Source organism: Saccopteryx leptura, chromosome 2, assembly GCF_036850995.1.
Source record: "Saccopteryx leptura isolate mSacLep1 chromosome 2, mSacLep1_pri_phased_curated, whole genome shotgun sequence".
Taxonomy (NCBI): Eukaryota; Metazoa; Chordata; class Mammalia; order Chiroptera; family Emballonuridae; genus Saccopteryx; species Saccopteryx leptura.
Genome location: NC_089504.1, coordinates 270504489 through 270527550, shown reverse-complemented (window position 1 = coordinate 270527550; position 23062 = coordinate 270504489). Strand labels below are relative to the sequence as shown.

General features: G+C 38.5%; 1 protein-coding gene across 9 annotated transcripts; it reads right to left on the bottom strand.

Annotated features, from left to right (window-relative positions):
• Nucleotides 1-87: 87 nt before the first annotated feature.
• On the bottom strand, nucleotides 88-21580 carry ANGEL2 (angel homolog 2). Of its 9 annotated transcripts, XM_066361779.1 has the most exons (10): nucleotides 21341-21578; nucleotides 16725-16816; nucleotides 16067-16124; nucleotides 14796-15052; nucleotides 13784-13853; nucleotides 12239-12660; nucleotides 11250-11376; nucleotides 10782-10839; nucleotides 3808-3971; nucleotides 88-2494 (listed from the first exon to the last, which is right to left on the bottom strand). In XM_066361779.1, the coding sequence occupies exons 3-10, from the start codon at nucleotides 16071-16073 to the stop codon at nucleotides 2343-2345; spliced, it is 1257 nt and encodes a 418-aa protein (XP_066217876.1). In that variant the 5' UTR covers nucleotides 16074-16124; nucleotides 16725-16816; nucleotides 21341-21578; the 3' UTR covers nucleotides 88-2342. The 9 variants fall into 9 exon arrangements, with proteins under 9 accessions (XP_066217876.1, XP_066217869.1, XP_066217873.1 ...); XM_066361772.1 differs by lacking the exons at nucleotides 16067-16124; nucleotides 16725-16816 and adding an exon at nucleotides 18820-19145 and having other exon boundaries at nucleotides 21341-21580; XM_066361776.1 differs by lacking the exon at nucleotides 16067-16124.
• Between the last annotated feature and the right edge of the window lie 1482 nt (nucleotides 21581-23062).

Below are 23062 nucleotides of genomic sequence, written 5' to 3'. Positions count from 1 at the left end.
GCTGAGACGGTAATGGAATACTTTAGAAGAGGCAACAGGCCAGCTTACACAGATCAGTACTCCTACCAAGAAACCTTCAGGCAGATGTACTAGTGTAATAATTTATTAGGTAATTTATTTACAAGTACAAAGTGCAAATGACTTGACATGTTTCCCCAATTCCTTAAACTCTCTGGATTCTAACTTAGTTTTTTAGGAAAGCAAAGGGTTAAAAGCAGACAGTTGCTAAATTAAAAAAAAAAAAAGGACAAGATTTAAAACATGCATATTATCTTGATAACAAAAAGAATAGTCAAACCAAAATTGCATTACTCCACACTATCCTTTTCCATTTAAAACTTGGATAGTATAGCATCTGAGGTTGTGGGAGACTTGGTTTCAGCAATTAGACAGATTTAATTGCTTTTGGCAGGTAAATACTAGACTCCAACAGTTCCCAACATTTCTGACCAAAAAAGTAAAGACAAATGGGTATTTTAGTGGAGCTTTAAAAAAATTTGTGAAAAAAGTTACAGTGACCCTTTGGCCTCCAGTCCACAAACTAATACTTCATTCTATAAGCTAAAGTACAAAACAATTTTATGGATTAACTCTCTCAAACTGAAGCACATGAAAAGGGCCTAAAATCGCAATATATTCATCAGAATAGAAAAAGAATTAAATATCCATAGAGGTTTTCAGGGATATTAATTTGTCAATAATAATCTATATATAAAGTTATTTGTTAATAAACTCACACAACGGAAAGCAGTAACCAATGAATTTTCATTTTTTTCCCCCTAAAACTAAAAGTGAATAATTACACTGTCTGTTATTAGTTGATGATGACAATATCTGCTAATTCGGACAGATTATAATGTTCTGAAAATTGTGACTAGAAAATGTGGGAAATCCTAAAACTAGAGTTAATACTGTAAGTAAGAAACCCCCAAAGTGAGAAACTGAACATTTAAAAGTATTTGCTTATTATAATTTTTACTAGGCAAATCCTTATGATTCACATGCTTTTTTGGGATATTCATCTATTTTGCTTTATTAAAAGAATGGCAGTAAGTACTTTAGTACAAAAACTTTTAAAGTATAGCTACTGCTTTCTAATTTAAAATGAAGCATTCTATTCAGAAAAACCACTGTAAAAACTTTTATAATTCAGTATAATTTAATATAAAATTACTTAGTAAAAATGCACATAATTTTTTGATTTCCCTGTCTAAAAAAAGAAAATTCATTTTTTAAGTTTAAAAATTTTTGATTCAAACACTCACATAGAGCCAACTGCAGGATTATTAGACACCCTTTTGACCACTTTATAAAAAGTCAGCACTATCTCCCACTGCTGCATCACGATAAAAGAAAACACATTTTAGAGACAAAACCACTAAAACAGTAAAAATGACTAAAGAATATTAGGTCTCCAAGTTAGTATCTCCCCACTGGACTTTTGCTGGCTTCCTCAAATTTCTGAGGCAAAACAAAAATACTCTTATAGCTGCCACTTTGTTCCAAAGACAAGTTTCCTAATAAAACAAATTTCTACAGCATTGGTTCACTAAAATAAAATATCTCCCCAGCCCAGGGATCCTTTCTCGAAACTGAATAGAAAAACGAAAAACAATTGCTAGGGAAACAAAGGCATAACCCCCACCTGTGCCTCCTGTAATGGTCTGTAGGTTACATGATAGAAGAGTAGACCTGTGTGATGTACCTCAGCCTATCCGTTTTGGTGACCTTTAGGTCCCTAACAAAATGCAGGTGAATGACATGTCTCAGGGGAGTAACAAGGTGGATTAAATAAGCTACAATTTTAAAAAGCATTATGAAGCTCCCCCCACCTCCAAACAAACTAAAATGGTTGGATACTTGTGAATGACCCAATGATTTTTGAGATGAACTAATTAGAACTCAACAAACATATGGTCCTCACAATGAAACCAGGACTTCTGGAAAGTAAATGAGTTGGGGTTTGTGAGAACTCAAAGATACTTGGGAATCTACTGTAAAACTTGCCAAAAACATGACATGGAATTTTTTTACTAAGAGAACTAAAGAATATGCACTATATTTAAAAATCACTTGTCTATTTTTACTGGAATTCAGAATAAAAAATATTTACAATTCTTTTACAATAAAGAGCATTTAGATCTCACCCATCAGGAAAATATTCTTTCATTATCAAAAAAGAAAACTGTTGTAAACTTTTTTCTTCTGATAACTGTTCCAAGCATTTAACATAACCTCTTCAGAAACTCCACAGCGCAAAAATAAACATGCAAACTCCTAAGAACAATTTTACAGTCTTTGAAAAAGAATACCAATTGAAAAGTCTATATGTAATCAAAGAGTCAGAGCTCAAGTCTGAACTTAGCCAATAAAGGCAGATGATCTGAAGAGTTATTTTCATTCGGAAGTCCATTAACAGTCCATAAGTCTTGTTCTGTAAGAAGTGACAGTCTAGCTAGAAGTTTCAAGCCACCAACCAAAGCAACTTCAGCTCCTATATTAAAGAAACAAACATATTTGGTGGAACTGTGTCAATAGGTTATTATGAATTAATCACACAAGTGTTTTTTTCTAAACAACGATAGAACTTGAGACCCCTCTGGAAGTCTACTTATGAAGCAATTTTAAGAATATGATTACATTTTTACTAATATAAATTGTTAAAAAAAGTTTTTGGAATATGACTAAATATTTATTCATGTAACCTGATTATAATTATCAAATACAAAGAAGTTTCAGATTTTTAAAATATCAATGTAATAAGAATGTTAAGAGTAATCTGAGATGGACAACTGTATAATAAATTCATCCATTAACCATTCTATAGTTATATAAAACCACAGACACAGACACAGCCACAGCTAAGTAGGAAATTTATAAGGTGACTGGAGAATTTATAATTTGGCCCCAGAGATTCAGGTACCCACAAGTAGTAAATAGAAAAGGACATGCTCTTAATGTTAAAATTTGAGATGCTGGTCCATGACATACTTCTGCCACCCAGTGACCAGTTACTGCATGACAACCACCAGAACCATAATATATACAAATTCCAAGTAGCAGGCCCATTTTGTAGAGTTGATCTAATGGGGAGGAGTAAGCCATCTCCTGAGTATTATTTATAAGGTTATCCTCAGTAGGAAGAAAAAATAAAGGGAAAAGGGGAGAAGAAAAGTAGCACAAAACAATGCAAGAGATAAATGGCAAAATCAGAAAAGACAACACATTTTGTACTATCAAAGTTATCTGAATGGTATTTTTTTACTTCCACTTACATGAAACTGCATCTTCTCCACATTAAATCCTTTGATTAATAAAGCCTTATTTTCACTGAATCATGTGAAGAAAAGTGTTTTATCACCTTTGCTTTTTGAAAACACAGTCATGGACTTCTCGTTCCAGAAAACCCAATATTCCAAGGTCAACAGACAAAACTGTCTATTGTTGGAAGTATCGAAGGCAATGTGTGGCCGCAGAATTTAAGTACCGACTATATGATGCTAGTAGCACATGAAAACAGTAAATTCAGAGCAAGGAAAACCAAAGGGCAATAGGAAAGACCTAAACTCAGAGGGTGACTGGACTGCAGGTTAGAGCTGAGGTTGTAAGTCTTAGGTACTAATCTGCTTTGAGGTGTTTCACTGCCTCCATCTTCAGCAGGTGATTAACTGATTTATTCAAATACAATACCTCTTTAATGTCTAAATCCAGAACCTCATCTGGCTGTTCAGCTGACTCTGTCAGCTGCAGCCTGAGGTTTCAGTTACTGCATCACACTCAGAATTGAAGACCAGATGCTTTCTTTACCTGGCTGCCCGGCAACATCCTCCTTTTCCACAGAATAGAAAATATAGTCCACGGTGATGGCACTTCGGGAATGACACGTGGTCACTTCTGGGATTCCAGTGTCAGGAAGATAATGTGAATAAACAGACGACAAGCTGAAATGGTGCTGTAAGTATGAAGATAACCTAAATTGAAAAGAGAAAGTGTTTACCATTTATCAAGTTTTTCATAATTTATAATTCTTCCTTTTAAAGGACTTTTTCATTTAATTTCCAGACAAAGCCAGACATTAGGACAAGCTTTACTAAAATAGATGAAATCACAATTTGGCATTTGTTCATGTGGTGCTATCCAAAACCCATCAACAAGGCTGTGAAACATGGGTTGGGGGAGTTCAATATACTCATGTGATTTGTTATTCGGAAGCCCCTCCTACTAATGAACACATATCCTAAGACAACGTACAGGCATACCTCATTTTACTGCGCTTCACTATTGGGCTTCGCAGATGTTACATTTCTCACAAAATAAAAGTTTGTGACAACCCTGCAAGTCCATCAGTGACTTTCCAACAGCATTTGCTCACTTCGTGTCTGTGTCGCACTTTGGTAATTCTCGTAATATTTTTAACTTTTCAAATACTATTATATTTGTCGTCGTGATCTGTGATCAGTGATCTTCGATGTTACTATTGTAATAGTTTTAAGGTGCCACAAACTGCACCCACATAAGATGGCTACCTTCACTGATAAATGTGTGTTGTTTTACTGACTGTCCATTGCCCACCTCTCTCCTTGGGCCTCCCTGTTCCTAAGACACAACACTGAAATTAGGCCAATCAACAACTGCACAATGGCCCCTAAATGTTCAAGTGAAAGGGAGAGTCGCATGTCTCTCACTTTAAATCAAACGCTAGAAATTACCAAGCCTAGTGAAGTCATGTTGAAAGCCAAGACAGGCAGAAAGCTGCACCTCTTGCACCAAAAAGTCAAGTTGTGAATGCAAAGGAGAAGTTGTTGAATGAAATTAAAAGTGCTACTCCAGTGAACCCATGGATGATAAGAAAATAAAATAGCCTCATTGCTAATATGGAGAAAGTTTTAGTGGTCTGGATGATCACACCAGCCGCAACATTCCCTTCAGCCAAAACCTAATCCAGAGCAAAGCCCTAACTCCCCCCAATTCTGTGAAGACTGAGAGGTGAGGGAGCTGCAGGAGAAAAGTTTGAAATGAGCAGAGGTTGGTTTACGGGGTTTAAGGAAAGAAGCTGCCTCCACAACATAAATGTGCAAGATGGCGCAGCAATGCTGACATAAGAACTACAGCGACTTATCCAGAAGATCCTGCTAAGACAATGAAGGAAGGCGGCTGCACTAAATAGAGTTTCACTGTAGACCAGGGGTCCCCAAACTGCGGCCCCCTGAGGCCATTTATCCAGTCCCCGCCACACTTCCGGAAGGGGCACCTCTTTCATTGGTGGTCAGTGAGAGGAGCATAGTTCCCATTGAAATACTGGTCAGTTTGTTGATTTAAATTTAATTGTTCTTTATTTTAAATATTGTATTTGTTCCCATTTTGTTTTTTTACTTTAAAATAAGATATGTGCATAGGGATTTGTTCATAGTTTTTTTTATAGTCCGGCCCTCCAACGGTCTGAGGGACAGTGAACTGGCCCCCCTGTGTAAAACTGGACCCCTGCTGTAGACGAAACAGCCTTCCAATGGAAACAGATGCATCTGGGCCTTTCATAGCTAGAGAGCAGTCAATGGCTGGCTTCAAATGACAGGCTGACCCTCTTGTTAGAGGTGAATACAGCTGGTGACTTCAGGTTGAAGCCAATGCTCATTTACCATCCCCCCAAATCCTAAGGCCCTTAAGATTTACGCTAAATCTACTCTGCCTGTGCTCTATAAATGGGACAACAAAGTCTAGGTGACAGCAAACCTGTTTACAACATGGTTTACAGAATTTTTTTAAAGATTCTAGTCATTCATTTTAGGGAAGGGATAGAGAGAGAGAGAAAGAGAGAAGGTGGGGAGGAGCAGGAAGCATCAACTCCCATATGTGCCTTGACCAGGCAAGCCCAGGGTTTCGAACTGACAAACTCAGGGTTCCAGGTCGACGCTTTATCTACTGTGCCACCACAGGTCAGGCAGTTTACAGAATATTTTAAGCCCAGTGTTGAGATACTGCTCAGAAAAAAAAAGCCCTTCAAAATATAAGGTCTACCGGAAAGTTCTGTCAGTTTTTGGAATAAAACAAAATACAAATTCTTCTGACTTAATTCATGTGGCACCCATCTTGAATATTTCCACAACAATCCTATCTTCCGAATATGGTCTGAAATGGTTTGCTGAGCTGAATTAAGCCTTTCTGCAATCTCCGATGTTGTCAGAAAAGGATCTTGCTCCAACATGGTCTTAACAACATCGTCATCGATCAAAGATGGTCTCCCAGAACGTGGTTTATCAGAAAGATCGAAATCACCTGTTTCGAATTTTTCAAACCATCTTCTGCATGTTCTATCAGAAACTGTACCTTCACCAAACACTTTCAATAAATTTCTACATGCTTCTGTAGCATTTCTTCCTTGTTGAAATTCGTAAATATACAGTGGTGTAAATGAACTTTATCAGTAGCCATGGGTACACTATCGCTTCACACATAAGACTAATGTGAATCAACTTTGTTTTAGTTAATCTGCTACATCAGTATGTATACATTAAGTGATAAAAATAGAGAGGCACACATGCGCCAAATAAACATGTGCTTACATGTCAAAACTTGTTGTGATAGAAACGGACAGAACTTTCTGGTAGACCTTATATTACTGCTCATTGACAATACACTTGGTCTCAGAGTTCTGATGGACATGTACAATGAGATTAATGTTTTCACACCTGCTAATCCAACACCCATTCTGCAGCCCATGAGTCAGAGGGATTTCGAATTTCAAATCTTAGTAAGAAATCTATTTCAGAAGGCTACAGCTATCATAGATAGTGATTCATTCCTCTGATGGAGCTGGGTAAAGTAAACTGATAACCTCTGGAAAGGATTCACTATTCTAGATGCCATTAAGAACATTCGTGACTCATGGGAAGAGGTCAAAATATTAGTATTAACAGGAATTTGGAAGTTTATTCTAACCCTCTTGGATGACTTTGAGGGGCTCAATGATTCAGTGGAGGAAGGAACTGCAGATGTGGTGGGAATAGCAAGGAAACTAGAAGTGAAGGCTGAAGATGTGACTGAACTGCTGCAGTCTCATGGTCACACTTGAACGGATGAGGAGTGGCTTCTTATAGATAAACAAGAAAAGAGGTTCCATCATTCAGAACCTACTCCTGGTGAAGATGTTGTGAAGATTGTTGAGATGGTAACAAAAGGTTTAGAACATTACATCAACTTAGTTACTAAAGCAGCAGCAGAGTTTGAGAAGTTGACTCTAATACTGAAAGAAATTCTACTGTGGGTAAATGTTATCAAACAGCATCACATGCTACAGAGAAACTGTTCATGAAGGGAGGAGTAAAGCAACATGGCAAACTTCATTATTATATTTTATTTTAAGAAATTGCTCGCCTGACCAGGTGGTGGCGCAGTGGATAGAACATCGGACTGGGATGTGGAGGACCCAGGTTCGAGACCCCAAGGTCACCAGCTTGAGCGCAGGCTCATCTGGTTTGAGCAAAGCTCACCAGCTTGGACCCAAGGTCACTGGCTCAAGCAAGGGGTTACTTGGTCTGCTGAAGGCCCGCGGTCAAGGAACATATGAGAAAGCCATCAATGAACAACTAAGGTGTCGCTACGAAAAACTGATAATTGATGTTTCTCATCTCTCTCCGTTCCTGTCTGTCTGTCCCTGTCTATCCCTCTCTCTGACTCTCTCTCTGTCTCTGTAAAAATGAAAAAAAAAAAGAAAAAAAAAAGAAATTGCTATAGCCACTCAACTTTCAGCAACCAGCACCCTGATTGGTCAGCAGCCATCAGCATTGAGGCCAGACCCTCCACCAGCAAATAGCTTATGTTTACTAAAGGCTCAGATGATAGTTAGCATTTTTTAACAATAAAGTATTTTAAAATTAAGGTATGTAAACTTTTTTTAGATATAATGCTATTGGACACTTAACAGATTACAGCAGGGGTCGAGAACCTTTTTGGCTGAGAGAGCCATGAATGCTACATATTTTAAAATGTAATTCCGTGAGTCATACAATGACCCGTGTATGTTATGCATTATCCAATAAAAATTTGGTGTTGTCCCGGAGGACAGCTGTGATTGGCTCCAGCCACCCGCAACCATGAACATGAGTGGTAGGAAATGGATTGTAATACATGAGAATGTTTTATATTTTTAACATTATTATTATTTTTATTAAAGATTTGTCTGTAAGCCAGATACAGCCATCAAAAGAGCCACATCTAGCTCGCAAGCCATAGGTTCCCAACCCCTGGACTACAGTATATTGCAGACATAAGTTTTATATGCACTGGAAAAAAAAAAATTGTGAAACTTGCTTTATTGAGATTTCACTTTACTGCAGTGGTCTGTAACTGACCCTGAAATATCTCTGAGGTATGCCTGTACTGTGTATGGGTTTTTTTTTGTTTTTTAGAAAGAAAATCAAAATGCTCTTTAGGAATGCCACTTATAGAATCCGCCAGACTGTTGATGTCAGAGGCACCATATTTTTCTGCAAACTGTTATCTCACTATCAACTTTAACCATTTTATTAACCTTACTCAGGAAAATTTTGACTATATTTGAATGGTTTAATTATGAAACTTTTAAATATTCCTTTTCTAAAAACTAATAAAAAAAACTTCTTCCTTTCTTGCTAGATTCTCATAGGAAACAATTTCTCAAAACAAGGAATACAAAATAAAACAGAAGAAAAAGAAGTGAGCCTGACCGGGCGGTGGCGCAGTGGATAGAGCATCAGACAGGGATGCAGAGGACCCAGGTTCGAGACCCCGAGGTCGCCAGTTTGAGCACAGGCTCATCTGGTTTGAGCAAAAAGCTCCCCACCTTGGACCCAAGGTCGCTGGCTCGAGCAAGGGGTTACTCGGTCTGCTGAAGGCCCACGGTCAAGGCACATATGAGAAAGCAATCAATGAACAATTAAGGTGTCACAACGAAAACTGATGATTGATGCTTCTCATTTCTCTCCATTCCTGCCTGTCTGTCCCTATCTGTCCTTCTCTCTGACTCTCTCTCTGTTTCTGTAAAAAAAAAAAAGAAAAAAGAAAACACAGTGAGAGGGATTATAATTGGTCCCTAAACTTAAATGTAAAAACAAAATCTAAACTATAAGAGCCATGATATACTGCTCACAAAAATTAGAGGATATTTCAAAATGATTATGAAGTGATAATAAAAAGAAGCATTTGATTTTTTTTAAATTAAATAAGAACATCAGAAAAGCAAAGGACAAGTCAAAGTTGTTCAATTATGCAAATGAGATGCAAAACCAACTTTTATTTCATTGGTGAAAATGTACTATACAAAAGGCTGAAAGTACTGGCTGCACATTCCCTGATCCCCTAATTTTTGTGAGCAGTGTATAAAACAAGACATTAAGAAATTCCCCCAAAACACAAGATTGAGCCTGACCAGGTGGTGGTGCAGTGGATTGAGCATTGGCCTGGGACGCAAAGGACCTAAGTTAGAAACCCCAAGGTCACTGGCTTGAGCACATACGTAACCAGCTTGAGCATAGGGTTGCTGGCTTGAGCATAGGATCATAGACATGACCCCATGGTCGTTGGCTTAAGCCCAAAGGTCGCTAGCTTGAAGCCCAAGGTTGCTGGCTTGAGTTCAAGGTCACTGGTTTGAGCAAGGAGTCACTTGCTCTGCTGTAGCCCCCAGGTCAAGGCACATAAGAGAAAGAAATCAATAAACAACTAAGGTGCTGCAACAAAGAACGGATGCTTCTCATCTCTCTCCCTTCCTGTCTATCCCTCTCTCTGCTCTCTCACTAAAAAAAAAAAAAAAAAAAAAAAAAAAAAAAGATTGAAGTGTTCATCTGTCTTACTAAAATCCATGTTTCTCAACCAGAGCCCCAAGCATTCATGATTTTTTTTTCTTTTTTTTTTTTTTACAGAGACAGAGTCAGAGAGGGATAGATAGGAACAGACAGACAGGAACAGAGAGATGAGAAGCATCAATCATTAGTTTTTCGTTGTGCATTGCGACACCTTAGTTGTTCATTGATTGCTTTCTCATATGTGCCTTGACTGCGGGCCTTCAGCAGACCAAGTAACCCCTTGCTTGAGCCAGTGACCTTGGATCCAAGCTGGTAAGCTTTGCTCAAACCAGATGAGCCCGTGCTCAAGCTGGCGATCTTGGGGTCTCAAACCTGGGTCCTCCGCATCCCAGTCCGACGCTCTATCCACTGCGCCACCACCTGGTCAGGCTCATGATTTTTTAATACTTAGGAATCTGGGCATCTTCACCCTTCTACCTCTGATGACCTTTCCCTGTAATTTAAGATATGTATAAATAATTATCTTTCATATTAACATATTCTTTTTTGGACCAATTTTCCTATAGATTGTTTTCAGACCCAGTAAGTCAAAGGAGGCTAAAAATCTTGAAATCTCAGATGTTTTTCTGAAACCTTGATCTCTGTAACAGAAGTAAATTTGAAAGAGCAAGGGCTGGTCCAAGTCCATAGACAAGTTGTTTACTTCCAGTACTTACTGGATGTCAGACATGCAGCTTCACATGCTTTGTCTCATCTAATCCTCACAACAACCCCAATTACATATAAGGAAACAGAACCTTAGCGATGCGAAGATTCTTGCTCAAAACCACACAGCTAAAAAGCAGCAGTCACATTGATATTTGGGTCTATATGACTTAAGAGCCAACATTTTCCACCAGCACACAATATCATCTTCACTTTTTTTACTTTTGTAAAAAAATCAGTTTTGAGAAATGATATTTTACTTATGTCAGTTAATGTCTCCTGTTGCTTTCCAGAACTCACCTCTCAGCTGTCACCAGGACTTCCGTTTTATCTAGCTGTGTTTGTGTCAGATCACTGTCTGTAAAAACAAAGAAAAACACATATTTTAATATCATCAATGACTTGTTTTGTTCTAGTTTGCCTTAATATAGTCCTTTCACTCTAGGAACAGTATTGAAGACATACCTAGTTTAGACAGATGCCTAGTTAAATGTTTCCTCCTGAAAACTGTTTTGATGATCTCCAGAAATAGCAAACATAAAATACAAAGTAACGTGCAAGTAATACATGCAAAGATAATTTTGGGAGTTCAACTTTAAAAAGGTAAGCTCTTTTTAAAAGAACTCTTCTATAAAAAAGAACTCTTAACAACTATGTTTTTATATATGAATATTTATTCTTGAGATGTTACCTTTTTAAAAATTTAGTTTTATGTTCAAAGGGAAAGAATTATGAAGAAGACTGCCAAAATGCATTGTAAACACTTACCTGTCTTTTCTACTTTTGGTACCTGCTGTACCTCATACACACAGTTCTGTGAGATACCTAGGTTTGGGGGCCAAATTGGAATAGATAAAATTCTTTGTCCCCGTGAAGACTGTTCCTGGCCAGATACCTAAACAAAATTTCAACAGGTACCTTAAGTGAGATTTTAAATAGTTTATGTATTGAAAAATTTATGGCTTAATGAAAGGGACTCTAAGAATGATAAATATTATTTTATTCATTATATTAAGTGTTATGCTTATAAAATCTTGTTCAAATATAGTGCAGAAAGCACTTAATATTTACATAAAAATAGCAACCTTTTTCTCTACGTGCTTTTCTCTAATTCTGACATATAAATGATTTATAGCTTTGGACTAATACTGCCCCTCCTTTTTAGCTATTTGCAATATTATAAAAAATACTAAGAAAGATGAGCTCATAAAATTCTAAACTATCATTAAAGTCAGTGGTGAAAACTCATTTTGGCTAAATATACTGAATACTGAATGATCAAAGGCAAGCAGAGGAAAGCACAATGAAAATAAGACTGGGATAAATCAGACTTGGCTAAGGAATGAAAATATTTGTCGTTATGTAAAGGAAAATTATATAAGAAATATTAAATTACTGTTTTGCTAACTGTATTGCTCAAATATAGTATTCAAAATTCTATTCTGCCACCTAGTGAGGAGTTTCTTATTTATGAAGTAGTCATGTCCGTCAATGTTCTTTTCTTCTCACCCACTTTGGATTCTTTGCTGCCTGCTAATTCCTCCAAGCGGAATATTGCCACAAATAGATGGAAAAGCTAAAACTCAACCAAGTGGATATTATTACTTATTAGTAGTCATGGGATGTTATAACTTGGTAAAGCAAGGGTCCTGGATCATCCAGGGCTTTCAAACAGCCCTGTGATGACGAGTCAGCCTCACATTACAATGAACAGAGGACTAAGTCTGCCTCCCAATAATGATGAAGTGAGCACTTACCTTTCCTATGGCAAGTCCTTCATAATTCAGTTTTCCTTCCTTTATGAAACTATAGAGCGGAGAACCAGGAACAGAATTAAAGTCCCCACACATAACAATAGGGCAGAAGCTGCCATCTTTCTGATGGGCAACACTGGAAATCTCTGCCAGAAGCATTGCCAGTTGGGTCAGTTTAATGTCACCTCGCCTTGGATTATATAAAAGATGTGTGTTAGCTACACAGATTGCAGGAGAGGCACCACTTGGAATTTTGGGCTGCAAGAGTAACACTAATCCAACATTGTCTCTGTCCAACAGAGGAACATCAGGGCGGTAGAATTCCACTGGGCTCACTGATAAGAGTGAAAATTTGGAATGTTTGAAGCAAATGGCACAGCCATCTGGTTTCCTTCCTGTCCGAATCTTGTATTCACAATGATAACCTATAAGAAAGAAATTCAAAACAAGGAACTGTTTTAAACACACACACACACACACACACACACACACACACACACACACACACACGCGCGGCAAAACGTAGCTAATATTTTGATGTTTACCAAAGTGTATTTTGCAAAACATTAGTAAGTAGCATGTTAACAAATGCTGGAATCAAAAAAGTTTGGGACTGGGTCTAATAGGTCTCTTTATTGGCGGACTTGTCAAATACACTAATGTGCATTATCACATTCTCATTTCCATCCTAGTAAAAGTGAGTTATGACAAGGACAGTAGGGCTTTAAAATAATATAATCACCATGTACCTCTGACCTTTTTGCCTCTACCTCTTTCCCGTTTGCTCTTCGCCACACACACGACCCTGCTCATCTTTCCTTTGCTATTTCCACAATGTGGAATGCTCTAGACATGGCCTGTCTTTGCTCAAATGTCACCTTCTCTGATCATTTGTTTACAACTAAAATCTGACCATTTCACTTTCCTGCTATTCTAACTATCATTACTTAATTAACTATACACATTCATCTATTGGTTTATTGTCAGCCTTTCTCCACTAGAATGTACACTCAACAAGGGCAGAGACTTGTTATCTGTTTTGCTCACTAGTGTAACCCCACTGCCTGGAACACTGCATGGTGTACAGCAGGCACTCAAAAAATATTTCCTGAATGAATGAATGCAAAGTAGGCAGCATTTCTCAAATAGATAACCTGTTTTTAGAAGTGTTTGCTCTTCACAGAGGTTTTTAGTTTCTATCCATTAGGCACTGGTAAACACTGTTATGATGATGACCTAGACAGAATGCTCCCTGACTTCAAGAAGTTCAGAATCCTAGGGGTCTAGTGATGGGCAAAGTAACTCCTGGAAAGGAAGCCATTAAAAGATTCTTACACACCTTTTCCTTTGAATTAAAATTATGTATCAACACAAAAGTTTCCACTTGAAATACCTCAATATTTTTCTGATCTTTTAAAATAGGTATTAAATTTTTCAAAATTAAGATTTCTGGCCCAAATACGCCACATTTCTTTGTTAGCAAGTTATGCTTTAACAACATACCAATCTTCCAAAGTAAATTTGGCTAAAATAAAAGTTACATTGTACCCAGAGATTCCAAACTTGGCCTGATCTCTGTTCCATAATGATCTTCTTGAACTTCTTGCAAACAAAGTACCTTGGAATAAAAAAAAAGACTTCGATTAAAACAGATGTAAACATGAATTTTCAGGTGCTTCCAGCTCTAGAAACAGGCTTCTAAAATTTGAAAGCCTGATGAAAATTGAAATAAAAATGCTTTTTTTTTATAACTTACAGATCAAATTAGTTTCCAAATTAGATCAATCCTCCAAACCCTGGCATTCAATCACATGTAGCTTTCTTACTATTCAAAGTTGGTATTCCCCAAGAAAATATTTATAATTTACATGTCAGAATATTTTCCCTGAATTCACATGTTTATTAGTACTAAATCCTCTGTCCTTTTTTAGGAGGTGATTTCTCTGAATATTATTATCTAGACTCACTTTTGCATGAATTATTTAAATTTAAAATGAAAGGAAATATTTACTGGAATGCTTAATATATGGTCAGTTCCTATCATAGAATAGACCAATACTTAAAATTTTTGGTTCTTTTTTAAAATTGGATTTTTTTTCAGTTAGTGTTTTTTTCTTTATTGAATTTATTGGGGTGATACTGGTTAACGTAATTATACAGGTTTCAGGTGCCCAATTCTTCAATACATATCTGTACATGGTATTTATTGTGTGTTCACCCCCTGAAAAGTGAGATGATTTTTTTCTACAAACAGCTATCAGCAAATTGATTTTCTAAGACATGATACCTTGCTAAAAACTGTTACATCACTATATCTATAATATATATTTTGTTTCCTTTTATCAAACAAAAAGGAGAAAAGTATATATTTTGTTTATATACAAATAGTATATTTTGTTTCCTTTTATCAAACAAAAAGGAGAAAAGAATATATTTTGTTTATATACAAATAGTATATTTTGTTTCCTCTTATCAAACAAAAAGGAGAAAACCATTAAGTTCACAAACAAATCATTTAACCTAGTTTTTTGTGTGAAGAGTTTTGATATTTTGCACTTACATCTGCATCAAAGTGTTTAATTTCTTTCAGAATATTGGGAAACCTAAAACTCCAGTGTAATACTGGCCGCTGGCAGTGTCTATAGAGGTGTGAATTATCTTCCAATAAATTTTGTGAAAGTATATTATAGGACATCACTGAGAAGTCAAACTTGTTCTCACTGTCTTCATATTTAGGGTCAACATTTTCCTCTCCCAGGATCTTCGTTTTTTCTTTATTATGGTTACACATATATTCCCAATGCCGTTTTATGATGCCTATTAAAACATATTGGACAAAATACAAAGAATTAACTTAGTTTTTCTATATACTATAAAAGTTTTTTCTTGCCTTTTAAGAATTTCCATAGGCAATGAACACACAGTTTTCCACTAGGAAATGACAATGGAGCACTAACCACAAGCTGTCATCAAACTGATTAAAAGACTGTAAAATTATATATTAACTGAACAAAAGGTATACAACAGGTTTAAAAGGATCTAGCACAGGGGTCCCCAAACTGCAGGCTGCATGCGGCCCCGAGGCCATTTATCCGGCCCCCGCCGCACTTCCGGAAGGGGCACCTCTTTCATTGGTGGTCAGTGAGAGGAGCACATTGACTATCTCATTAGCCAAAAGCAGGCCCATAGTTCCCATTGAAATAGTGGTCAGTTTGTTGATTTAAATTTACTTGTTCTTTATTTTAAATACTGTATTTATTCCTGTTTTGTTTTTTTACTTTAAAATAAAATATGTGCGGTGTGCACAGGAATTTATTCATAGTTTTTTTTATAGTCCGGCCCTCCAATGGTCTGAGGGACAGTGAACTGACCCCCTGTGTAAAAAGTTTGGGGACCCCTGATCTAGCAAGTCATTCTGGAGGCTAGCAGTGTGTGCTAATAAAACTAAGACTACACAGGGTCATGATTTCTCACTTTTTTGGGGTTAGGAAGTGGCTCTGCCACAGTTGGGCTTGGCAAGTTTGCAACCATAGTAACACATCTGTACGTCACAGCTGGCTTTCCAATAAGATCATTTCACATATTTTATTCTCTATTAGTAAGATAAGATCATCCAGTGACTAAGTTACAAAAACAGCTCATCTCAGAAGTCTGTGTAAGACATGAATGAAGGGTGTATAATGACAATATAGCAATATTTAGTGTCTAAAACACTGAAGTGAAACAATGCCAACAAAATGAACAAAAGAAATCTTTTTAATGCATACCAAAGCAAAAGTTAAATGTAACAGTTACAGAATGCTGGTGAACGATAATGGCTGGCTGACCAACCTAGCATGCAGCAACCAGGAATGTGTGATGGTTTCTATTCTGAAAGACATCATGTACCCTGAAAAAGTGATGAAAAGAGAACCAAAAAGCATGAGATTTTGCAATTATAGGCAGTCCTCCATTTAGAAATGACCACCATATATATAGTTTTCACCTTTGATCTTGTCTCCCTCACCCCACCATTAAAGGGCATTCTCTAACTGCCCTGGAAGCAATGAAGGAAACTGCAACTTTTACAGAATCTATGAACTCAAATGAAGGAGAAAACAAGAAATGGGAAGAATGTTGAGAAAATGACTTAAAGATGGAATTCTAAGCATGAGTTGATAACAGAAAAAAATCTCAGCCTTAGCATCTCTCCCTTTTCCTGCCTGAAGGTTTTCATTTCACCCATTACAAAGCCTAAAATCCCACCAATACAGTGGCCTTCCAGAGCTTGTACAGCCCTTCGGCATTACTTTTCATGCCATGACTATCCATCCTTGGTATGATGGGATAAACATTTATCCTATGACTGCTTTGAGTAAACATACAGAAACGTGTTTGAACACTAGAGTTTCGTGGAACATATTTTGAAAACTACTGGAGTAAATATTAATAGTCTGTGGCCTTCACATACTTCACAACATAAAAATTCATACTACAAAAGCTTATATACCTTCCATGTCAGGAGGAACAAGGTGATCACAGCAGAGAAGACAGATGAATCAAAGAAAGTAAGCAATAGGCCTGATCAGGTTTCTAGGGTGCCTAAATAAAAAGTCATAATTGTGTCACACAAATCCTTCAAATACCACTTTAAAGTGATAGGCAAATTAGGAATGCTGTTCTCTTGATTGAAAAGTATTAGTGAAATACCGGAAGTCACAAATATGGCTTAATGAAGAGCATTTTCCTTATTCACAATACCTAGGAAGAATGGACACATAGAAAGTCAGGTTGCAATCCAGGTTTATCAGTGTGTAGAATGTAATTCCCCATCTGTGAAAGGGAAAGCACCACCACCACAATTTTCTGAGTACCTACTATGAAGCCAACAGTGTGCCAGGCACTTTGCATCTCATTTCATCAACAGGCTTTAAAAGCAAGCATTATTTTACAGTAGGAAATCAAGGAGCAGAGAGGTTCAGTAACCCGTCCAAGTTCACACAATTAGTGGTACAGCAGAATAACAGCAGGGGGTGGTTCCTAAGCCCAGGCTTGTGTCACTGTGGCACAACTCCACTTGACAGCTACCAGATTTACAAAAGGCCAAACAAAAGAGAAGTGTGCTGACCTCGTGGACAATGAATACATGAATGAAAAGCAATCTGATATCATACTGCCCTAGATTTATAGATTACAGATTGTTCTTAGAAACCTAATGTTAGTGCCACTCAATAAACCTTTCATTCCTTCAAATATGTTTATAAATGCAAGCTGTGATTAAGTACTACACAGATTTTCACTTCTGAACACTTAGAATTTCTTCTTAAAAGAGCACTAACTAATCTTCTAGATCTGACTTCCAGGTGACACTCATGGATGTCTTCCTCTGACTAACTTATGTCTGCTCCTTACACACTAACACCAACACAGCCTACTTTCAATCATCTTCAAAGGCATTACCTTCACTGAAAACCACAACTCATAAGAGAAACAATTCCCAATTCTACTTATACCCTTGTGGGGGAGGTGGGGGCAGGACTGGCAGCACAGAGGGAGTCTCGCCAATTGTTCAGAGTAAAAAGAATAACAGAAAAAGAGAAATAACCAATATATCTAGAAAAAACTTTTTCTTCAAGTTGAATGAGATGTTTTAAATGATAAAATGTCCCACAGACTCAAGACTGTATCTACAAACCCAAGTATGAACAATACAGACTTAATAAGCTAAAATTCTATTCTGCGAGAATTCATCTTTATGATTGTTTCTACTGAAGAAAATCCTTTTGCCTTATTTTTAAAAGTTAGCTTAAAAATGAAAACATGAAATTTAGTTTTACAGATCTGTGGACTTTCAATAATATCAATACAGCCACCAATTTCTAAGAAGTCTAAGAACCTTTAGCCTGACCAGGCGGTGGCACAGTCCATAGAGCTTTGGACTGGGACACAGAAGACCCAAGTTTGAAATCCCAAGGTCGTTGGCTTGAGCATGGGCTCATCCAGCTTGAGTGTGGGATCATAAACATAACCCCATGGTCATTGGCTTGAGCCCAAAGGTCGCTGGATTGAAGCCCAAGGTTGCTGGCTTGAGTTCAAGGTCATTGGTTTGAGCAAGGAGTCACTCGCTCTACTGTAGCCCCCAGGTCAAGGCACATTATGAGAAAGCAATCAAGGAACAACTAAGGAGATGCAATGAAGAATTGATGTTTCTCATCTCTCTCCCTTCCTGCCTATCTGTCCCTATCTGTTCCTCATTCTGTCTCTTTCACAGAAAGTAAAAAAAGAAGTCTAAGAACTTTTGTTTCAAAAACACTGGACTCGAAAATTATTCTTAAACTTATGTTTTAATCGAGTCCTCCTTTCTTTTCCACCTTATTCTATATGCAGAATCACTTCTATTTTTACTGCCAGAAATATACAATTAATTAAATATGAAAATAAAAACCTCATTTAAAAATTTTTTCCTAAGAGAAAAATTACTGGCTAAAAATAAACACCAAATACCTCTAAAACCTGCAGGAGGTTTTCCTGAGAATTAGATATGAAAGTTTCAATTGGTCTATGGCTTATATCTATTTCCACACCAAGATAAACGTCACCTTTACCTTGGTGTTTTCTTCGTTTTGATGAAGGCTCATCTCCCTCAGAGTTCATGATGTAACTAGAGAGATGAATCAAAGATGTCTGGCTCAGGTTGTCAGGTCTCCAATTCCAGTACTGAAACTGAGTTCTAGACTCAAACAAACAAGGTGGTCTCCAATTTAATGAAAAATGCCTACTACTGAAGTAGGGGTAAGGAGCACGAGAATAATGTCCAGGCCACCTCATACAACTAGAAATATGTCTGTTCCAGCAACATCTTTGCAGATTCTCCCACGGTGTGGTCCAGTCTCTGCCCAAACTCTTCTGGTGATGGGGTAACATGGGGTATCTAAAAGAAATAAATACACTCCTTGAGGCACCGCTTCAGGTTCAGCTATAGCACACAGAATCCAAATCTGTTTCCTCAAGGGAAGACAAAGTCTACTATTTAAAATCTAACTTCTAAATCAGTAAAAGATGTGGGAAAAGCAGCCACGATTTCATTATTAGAGCAGAATCTCAATATTCTCCCTAAACAACTATGAAGGGTACTCTATAAACACATAACAAAATCTACCAGGTTCCCAAAACACCACACACTTCAAAAAGTCCACAGTTCAACTGAGAAGATAGATCAACCATCAAACTGCTAATTCAGATTAGCTTTCTAGCATCTAGTAAAACTCAATGGACAAATAAAATCCACAACAAACATGATACTTAAACATATAAACTGACTAAAGTGAATCACTCTTCCAACTTGGTTTGGAGTAAAAAGATGTTTCTGAACAGTTTTTAATACTAAGGCTTTATTTTCCAAACATTTGTATAACTAAGAAAACAAAAAGCTATCACAACTTCACAAAATTATCTCACTTGCTAATTAGTAGGTGGAAAATTTATTTTTCCCTCCCTTTTAAAAAGCATGCTTCTCTTTGAGGGAAATGAAGACAGAGATTATTTACTAAGAATGAACCAAAACTCCAAACCCAACAGCACCAATTTAAACTATCATCCAAAATAGCTTCAAAGTTGAATGGATATGTTGCTCTCAGGCTCTCTTGGTAAGTAAGATCAACTTCATCTTACTTTACTATTCTGGCAAAATATTAGAACTGAGGACTTCTATTCTTTCCTCCAGAATTCATTAGATATTTTTCCAAGGTAGTGTAAATAATGCCCACTTCCATTACTAAAGGAATTTTGCTTAAAGTGTATTTTCTGTTATTTCACTTTTATATGTTATGTTCTCATTTTAACATTAAACATTTTTATTAGATATTTTTATAGTTTATGCATTTTCAAATTGTTCTAAATTCAACTTAACTGTAAGTCTTTAAAGGCATGACATGAGCAAACTATCCTGCTTTGTGATAACTCTGAAAGTCAGAGAAATCTGGGCACTTGGCTCAATACATTTTGCACCCTAATAAGCTACCATATTGAAGTATAACGCTTGTACTTCAATATTTGTAGTTACTTACAGGGTAGGGCAAGAGTAGGTTTACAGTTGTCCATATGGGAAAGAATACAATAATTAGTAAATAATAAAGGAATAAACTGTGTTTCAAGTACTCACAACTGTAAACCTACGTTCGCCGCACACTGATAGAAACGTCTTCTCCTCTTAGACGGTGAGCTCCTTCAAAGCCAGAATTTTCTTAATCATTTAAATCCCAGTTTCTCACCAAGTGCCTGGCACACAGCTGGTACTCAAGAAAACACTGTTGAACGGAATTGTCAGCAAGTCCCAGAACTATAGGAGTTAAAACCCAATCCCCATAACTTATGTAATAATACAGTGCAGTGCTTCCCATGTGTGGTATACCAGTCGCTGTCATACGGTACAAGATTAATCTTTTTGATTTTTTAAATATCTAAGGATTTATTTTAAAGTGTAATAATAATAACAATCAGTACATCAAGGCCAAGATTTCGCAGATAACTGCTTAGGGCTAGACATGCGCTTAATGTAGACAGCACTTATCAACGTGCTTTTTAAAAGTGAGTCAAGAAAAATATGGAGTAAATAACACAAGGGTGAACGAGAATTTGGTTAATGGTCGTAAAGGTTGGTATACAAGTGACTCAAGTTTGAGAGACACGAACACACCAACCAACCGCCGCGCGCGCCTCCATCGGGGTCAGCCCGCCCCGGGTCCCACGGTGCCAGGCGGCCTCCCCGAGGACCGTGCCCTCGGGAAGGTGCAGCGGGGCCGGGCCAAGGGGGAAGGAGGCCGGGGCCGCGGAGGCTCAGGCTGCCCCGGAAGCTGGGGTGGGGGAAGTGGGCCGGGGCTGCACAGCCCAGCCTGGACCCGAGGGCAGCAGCCCGGCCGGCGGCCGACGCGCTCGCGCCGGGGCCCCGGGTCCGGGTCCTCGCCGGCCCAGCGCCGGGATTACCTATCCCTCGGGATCTCCAGAGGCTCGTCCCCGCCGCACCACCGCCCCGACCCTCTTCCTCCTCCTTCCTCCCAGCCCGCCCCGCCCCGGGTCACCGGGCCGCCCGCCCCTTACTCCTCCCTCCCGCCGCCCGGACCTACTGACCGGCCTCTCCCCACTACACAGCGGCCGTAGCCCTTCCTCACACAGCGCCACGCTTCCATCTTCCCCCTTTGTGGCCGTCCAGGCCTCAGGCGCCCGGCTCAACCGCACCCCCTACGAGAGCTCAGCCGGCCGAGTGCCCGAGAGGATCCCCATCACCAGACGCCGGGCCGCACGGCGGGCTGCAAAGCACGCTGGGAGGTTCAGTCTCGCTCGCGGCCAAGTCCCCATATTGCGCCGCGAAAGTCCCTGAATTGCGTTGGATAAGTGTGCAAAGGTAGTGTGAAGCATGGGCAGCCATTTCGGAAGAGGGCAAAACACCCTCCCCCCGCCCGCGGTCTTGAAGAAACAGAAAGAAATAAACTGCTGACCTGCTTTAAGGTTTATTGGACGGCGTACACAAGGTGGTGACTGTATTGAGAATAAGAAGAAAAAAATGTACTTTTTCGTATTTTCATAATGTCCTTGGGAGATTCGGAAGGTGGATGCCCAAGGTAGAGAAATACTCTTTTTCTGTGTTCCCATACAACTGAGGTACCACGGCTTTTTGCAATTAATTCTGCAGGAAGACAATCCAGAGTTCGCTTTTAAAAGTACCTGTGTATCGTGTGTGCGTATCTCTATCAAATTTGGTATATGACTCTAGAATGGATTCTTGGGAAACATTAAGTAGAGACCCCCTCCAAGAGACAGACAAAACTGCGGAAGATTAGAGTGGAGAGAGAGCAGAGAGGCAAAGATACTGGGAGGCTGGACCACCGCTTTTAGAGGCTCTTTGGGGAAGCCATGAAGTAATTTCTTGGGAAGGCTTGTTTTCCCCTCTTAGGTTAATAAGGAAATCAGATGTATTTGAAGAACACCTTTTCCTTCAGTATAAATATAGTTGATGCCCGTTATTTGTGATAGTTAATGTTCTACAAAGCTACTGCCAACACTGAATTAGCGACCACCGGACCAATGCTCCTAGGAGAGTACAGGGCTAGGTCTCTGTGAGCCACTGGTCACAATAGTCACCTAATCAGTTACCATGTTTTACTTGTGTTTTGGTTTAAAGACACTTTGTTTAATATATATTTTCTATTCATAACGTTGAATTCATGGCCAATAGCACTGTAACTCATACCTGAATGGAGCTTATTTTAATACATGCATTTTCTCCATGAGGCACCATCACAGACTCCTTGCACTTAGAAGTGCTACTCTTAGAGGCCATTTTAAATAGAAAGATCACCAGGCCCTGGCCGGTTAGCTCACTTGGTTAGCGCGTCATCTGCAAACACCAAGGTTGTGGGTTCAATCCCGGGTTAGGGCACATACAGGAGGTGACCAATGAATGCACAACTAAGTGGAACAACAAATGCTTCTCTCGCCCTGGGGAGTGTGCTCAGTGAATAGAGCTCTGGCACCATACAGAAGTCCAAGGTTCCATCCCCAGTTAGGGCACATATGAGAAGCAACTCTCCCTCTCCCTCTCCCCCTTCTCTCCCTATTCCCCTCCTGCAGGTAGTGGCACTATTGGTCCCAGCATCCGCCTGGGCACTGAGGGTCCCTGTCTGGGGCCCATGCCAAGTCTATTTCCCTCCTCTTACTTAAAAAAGAAGAGAGAGAGAGAGATATGCTCCCCCTCTATGTCTCTCTAAAATCAATCAATAAAAAAATAAACAAAAAAATTACCAATAAAAAGCAGAGAAATGTGAGAAATACGGCATTAAGTAGACTGCAAAG

Coding starts and splice junctions, on each gene's coding strand:
- ANGEL2 (XM_066361772.1), bottom strand. CDS start 21,399: ATGGAAGCGTGGCGCTGTGTGAGGAAGGGCTACGGCCGCTGTGTAGTG. Junction 15,053..18,819: donor AAAACGAAGAAAACACCAAG/GTAAAGGTGACG, acceptor ATGTTTTAATAG/GCATCATAAAACGGCATTGG. Junction 12,661..13,783: donor GCCAAGTTTGGAATCTCTGG/GTACAATGTAAC, acceptor TCTTTCTTATAG/GTTATCATTGTGAATACAAG.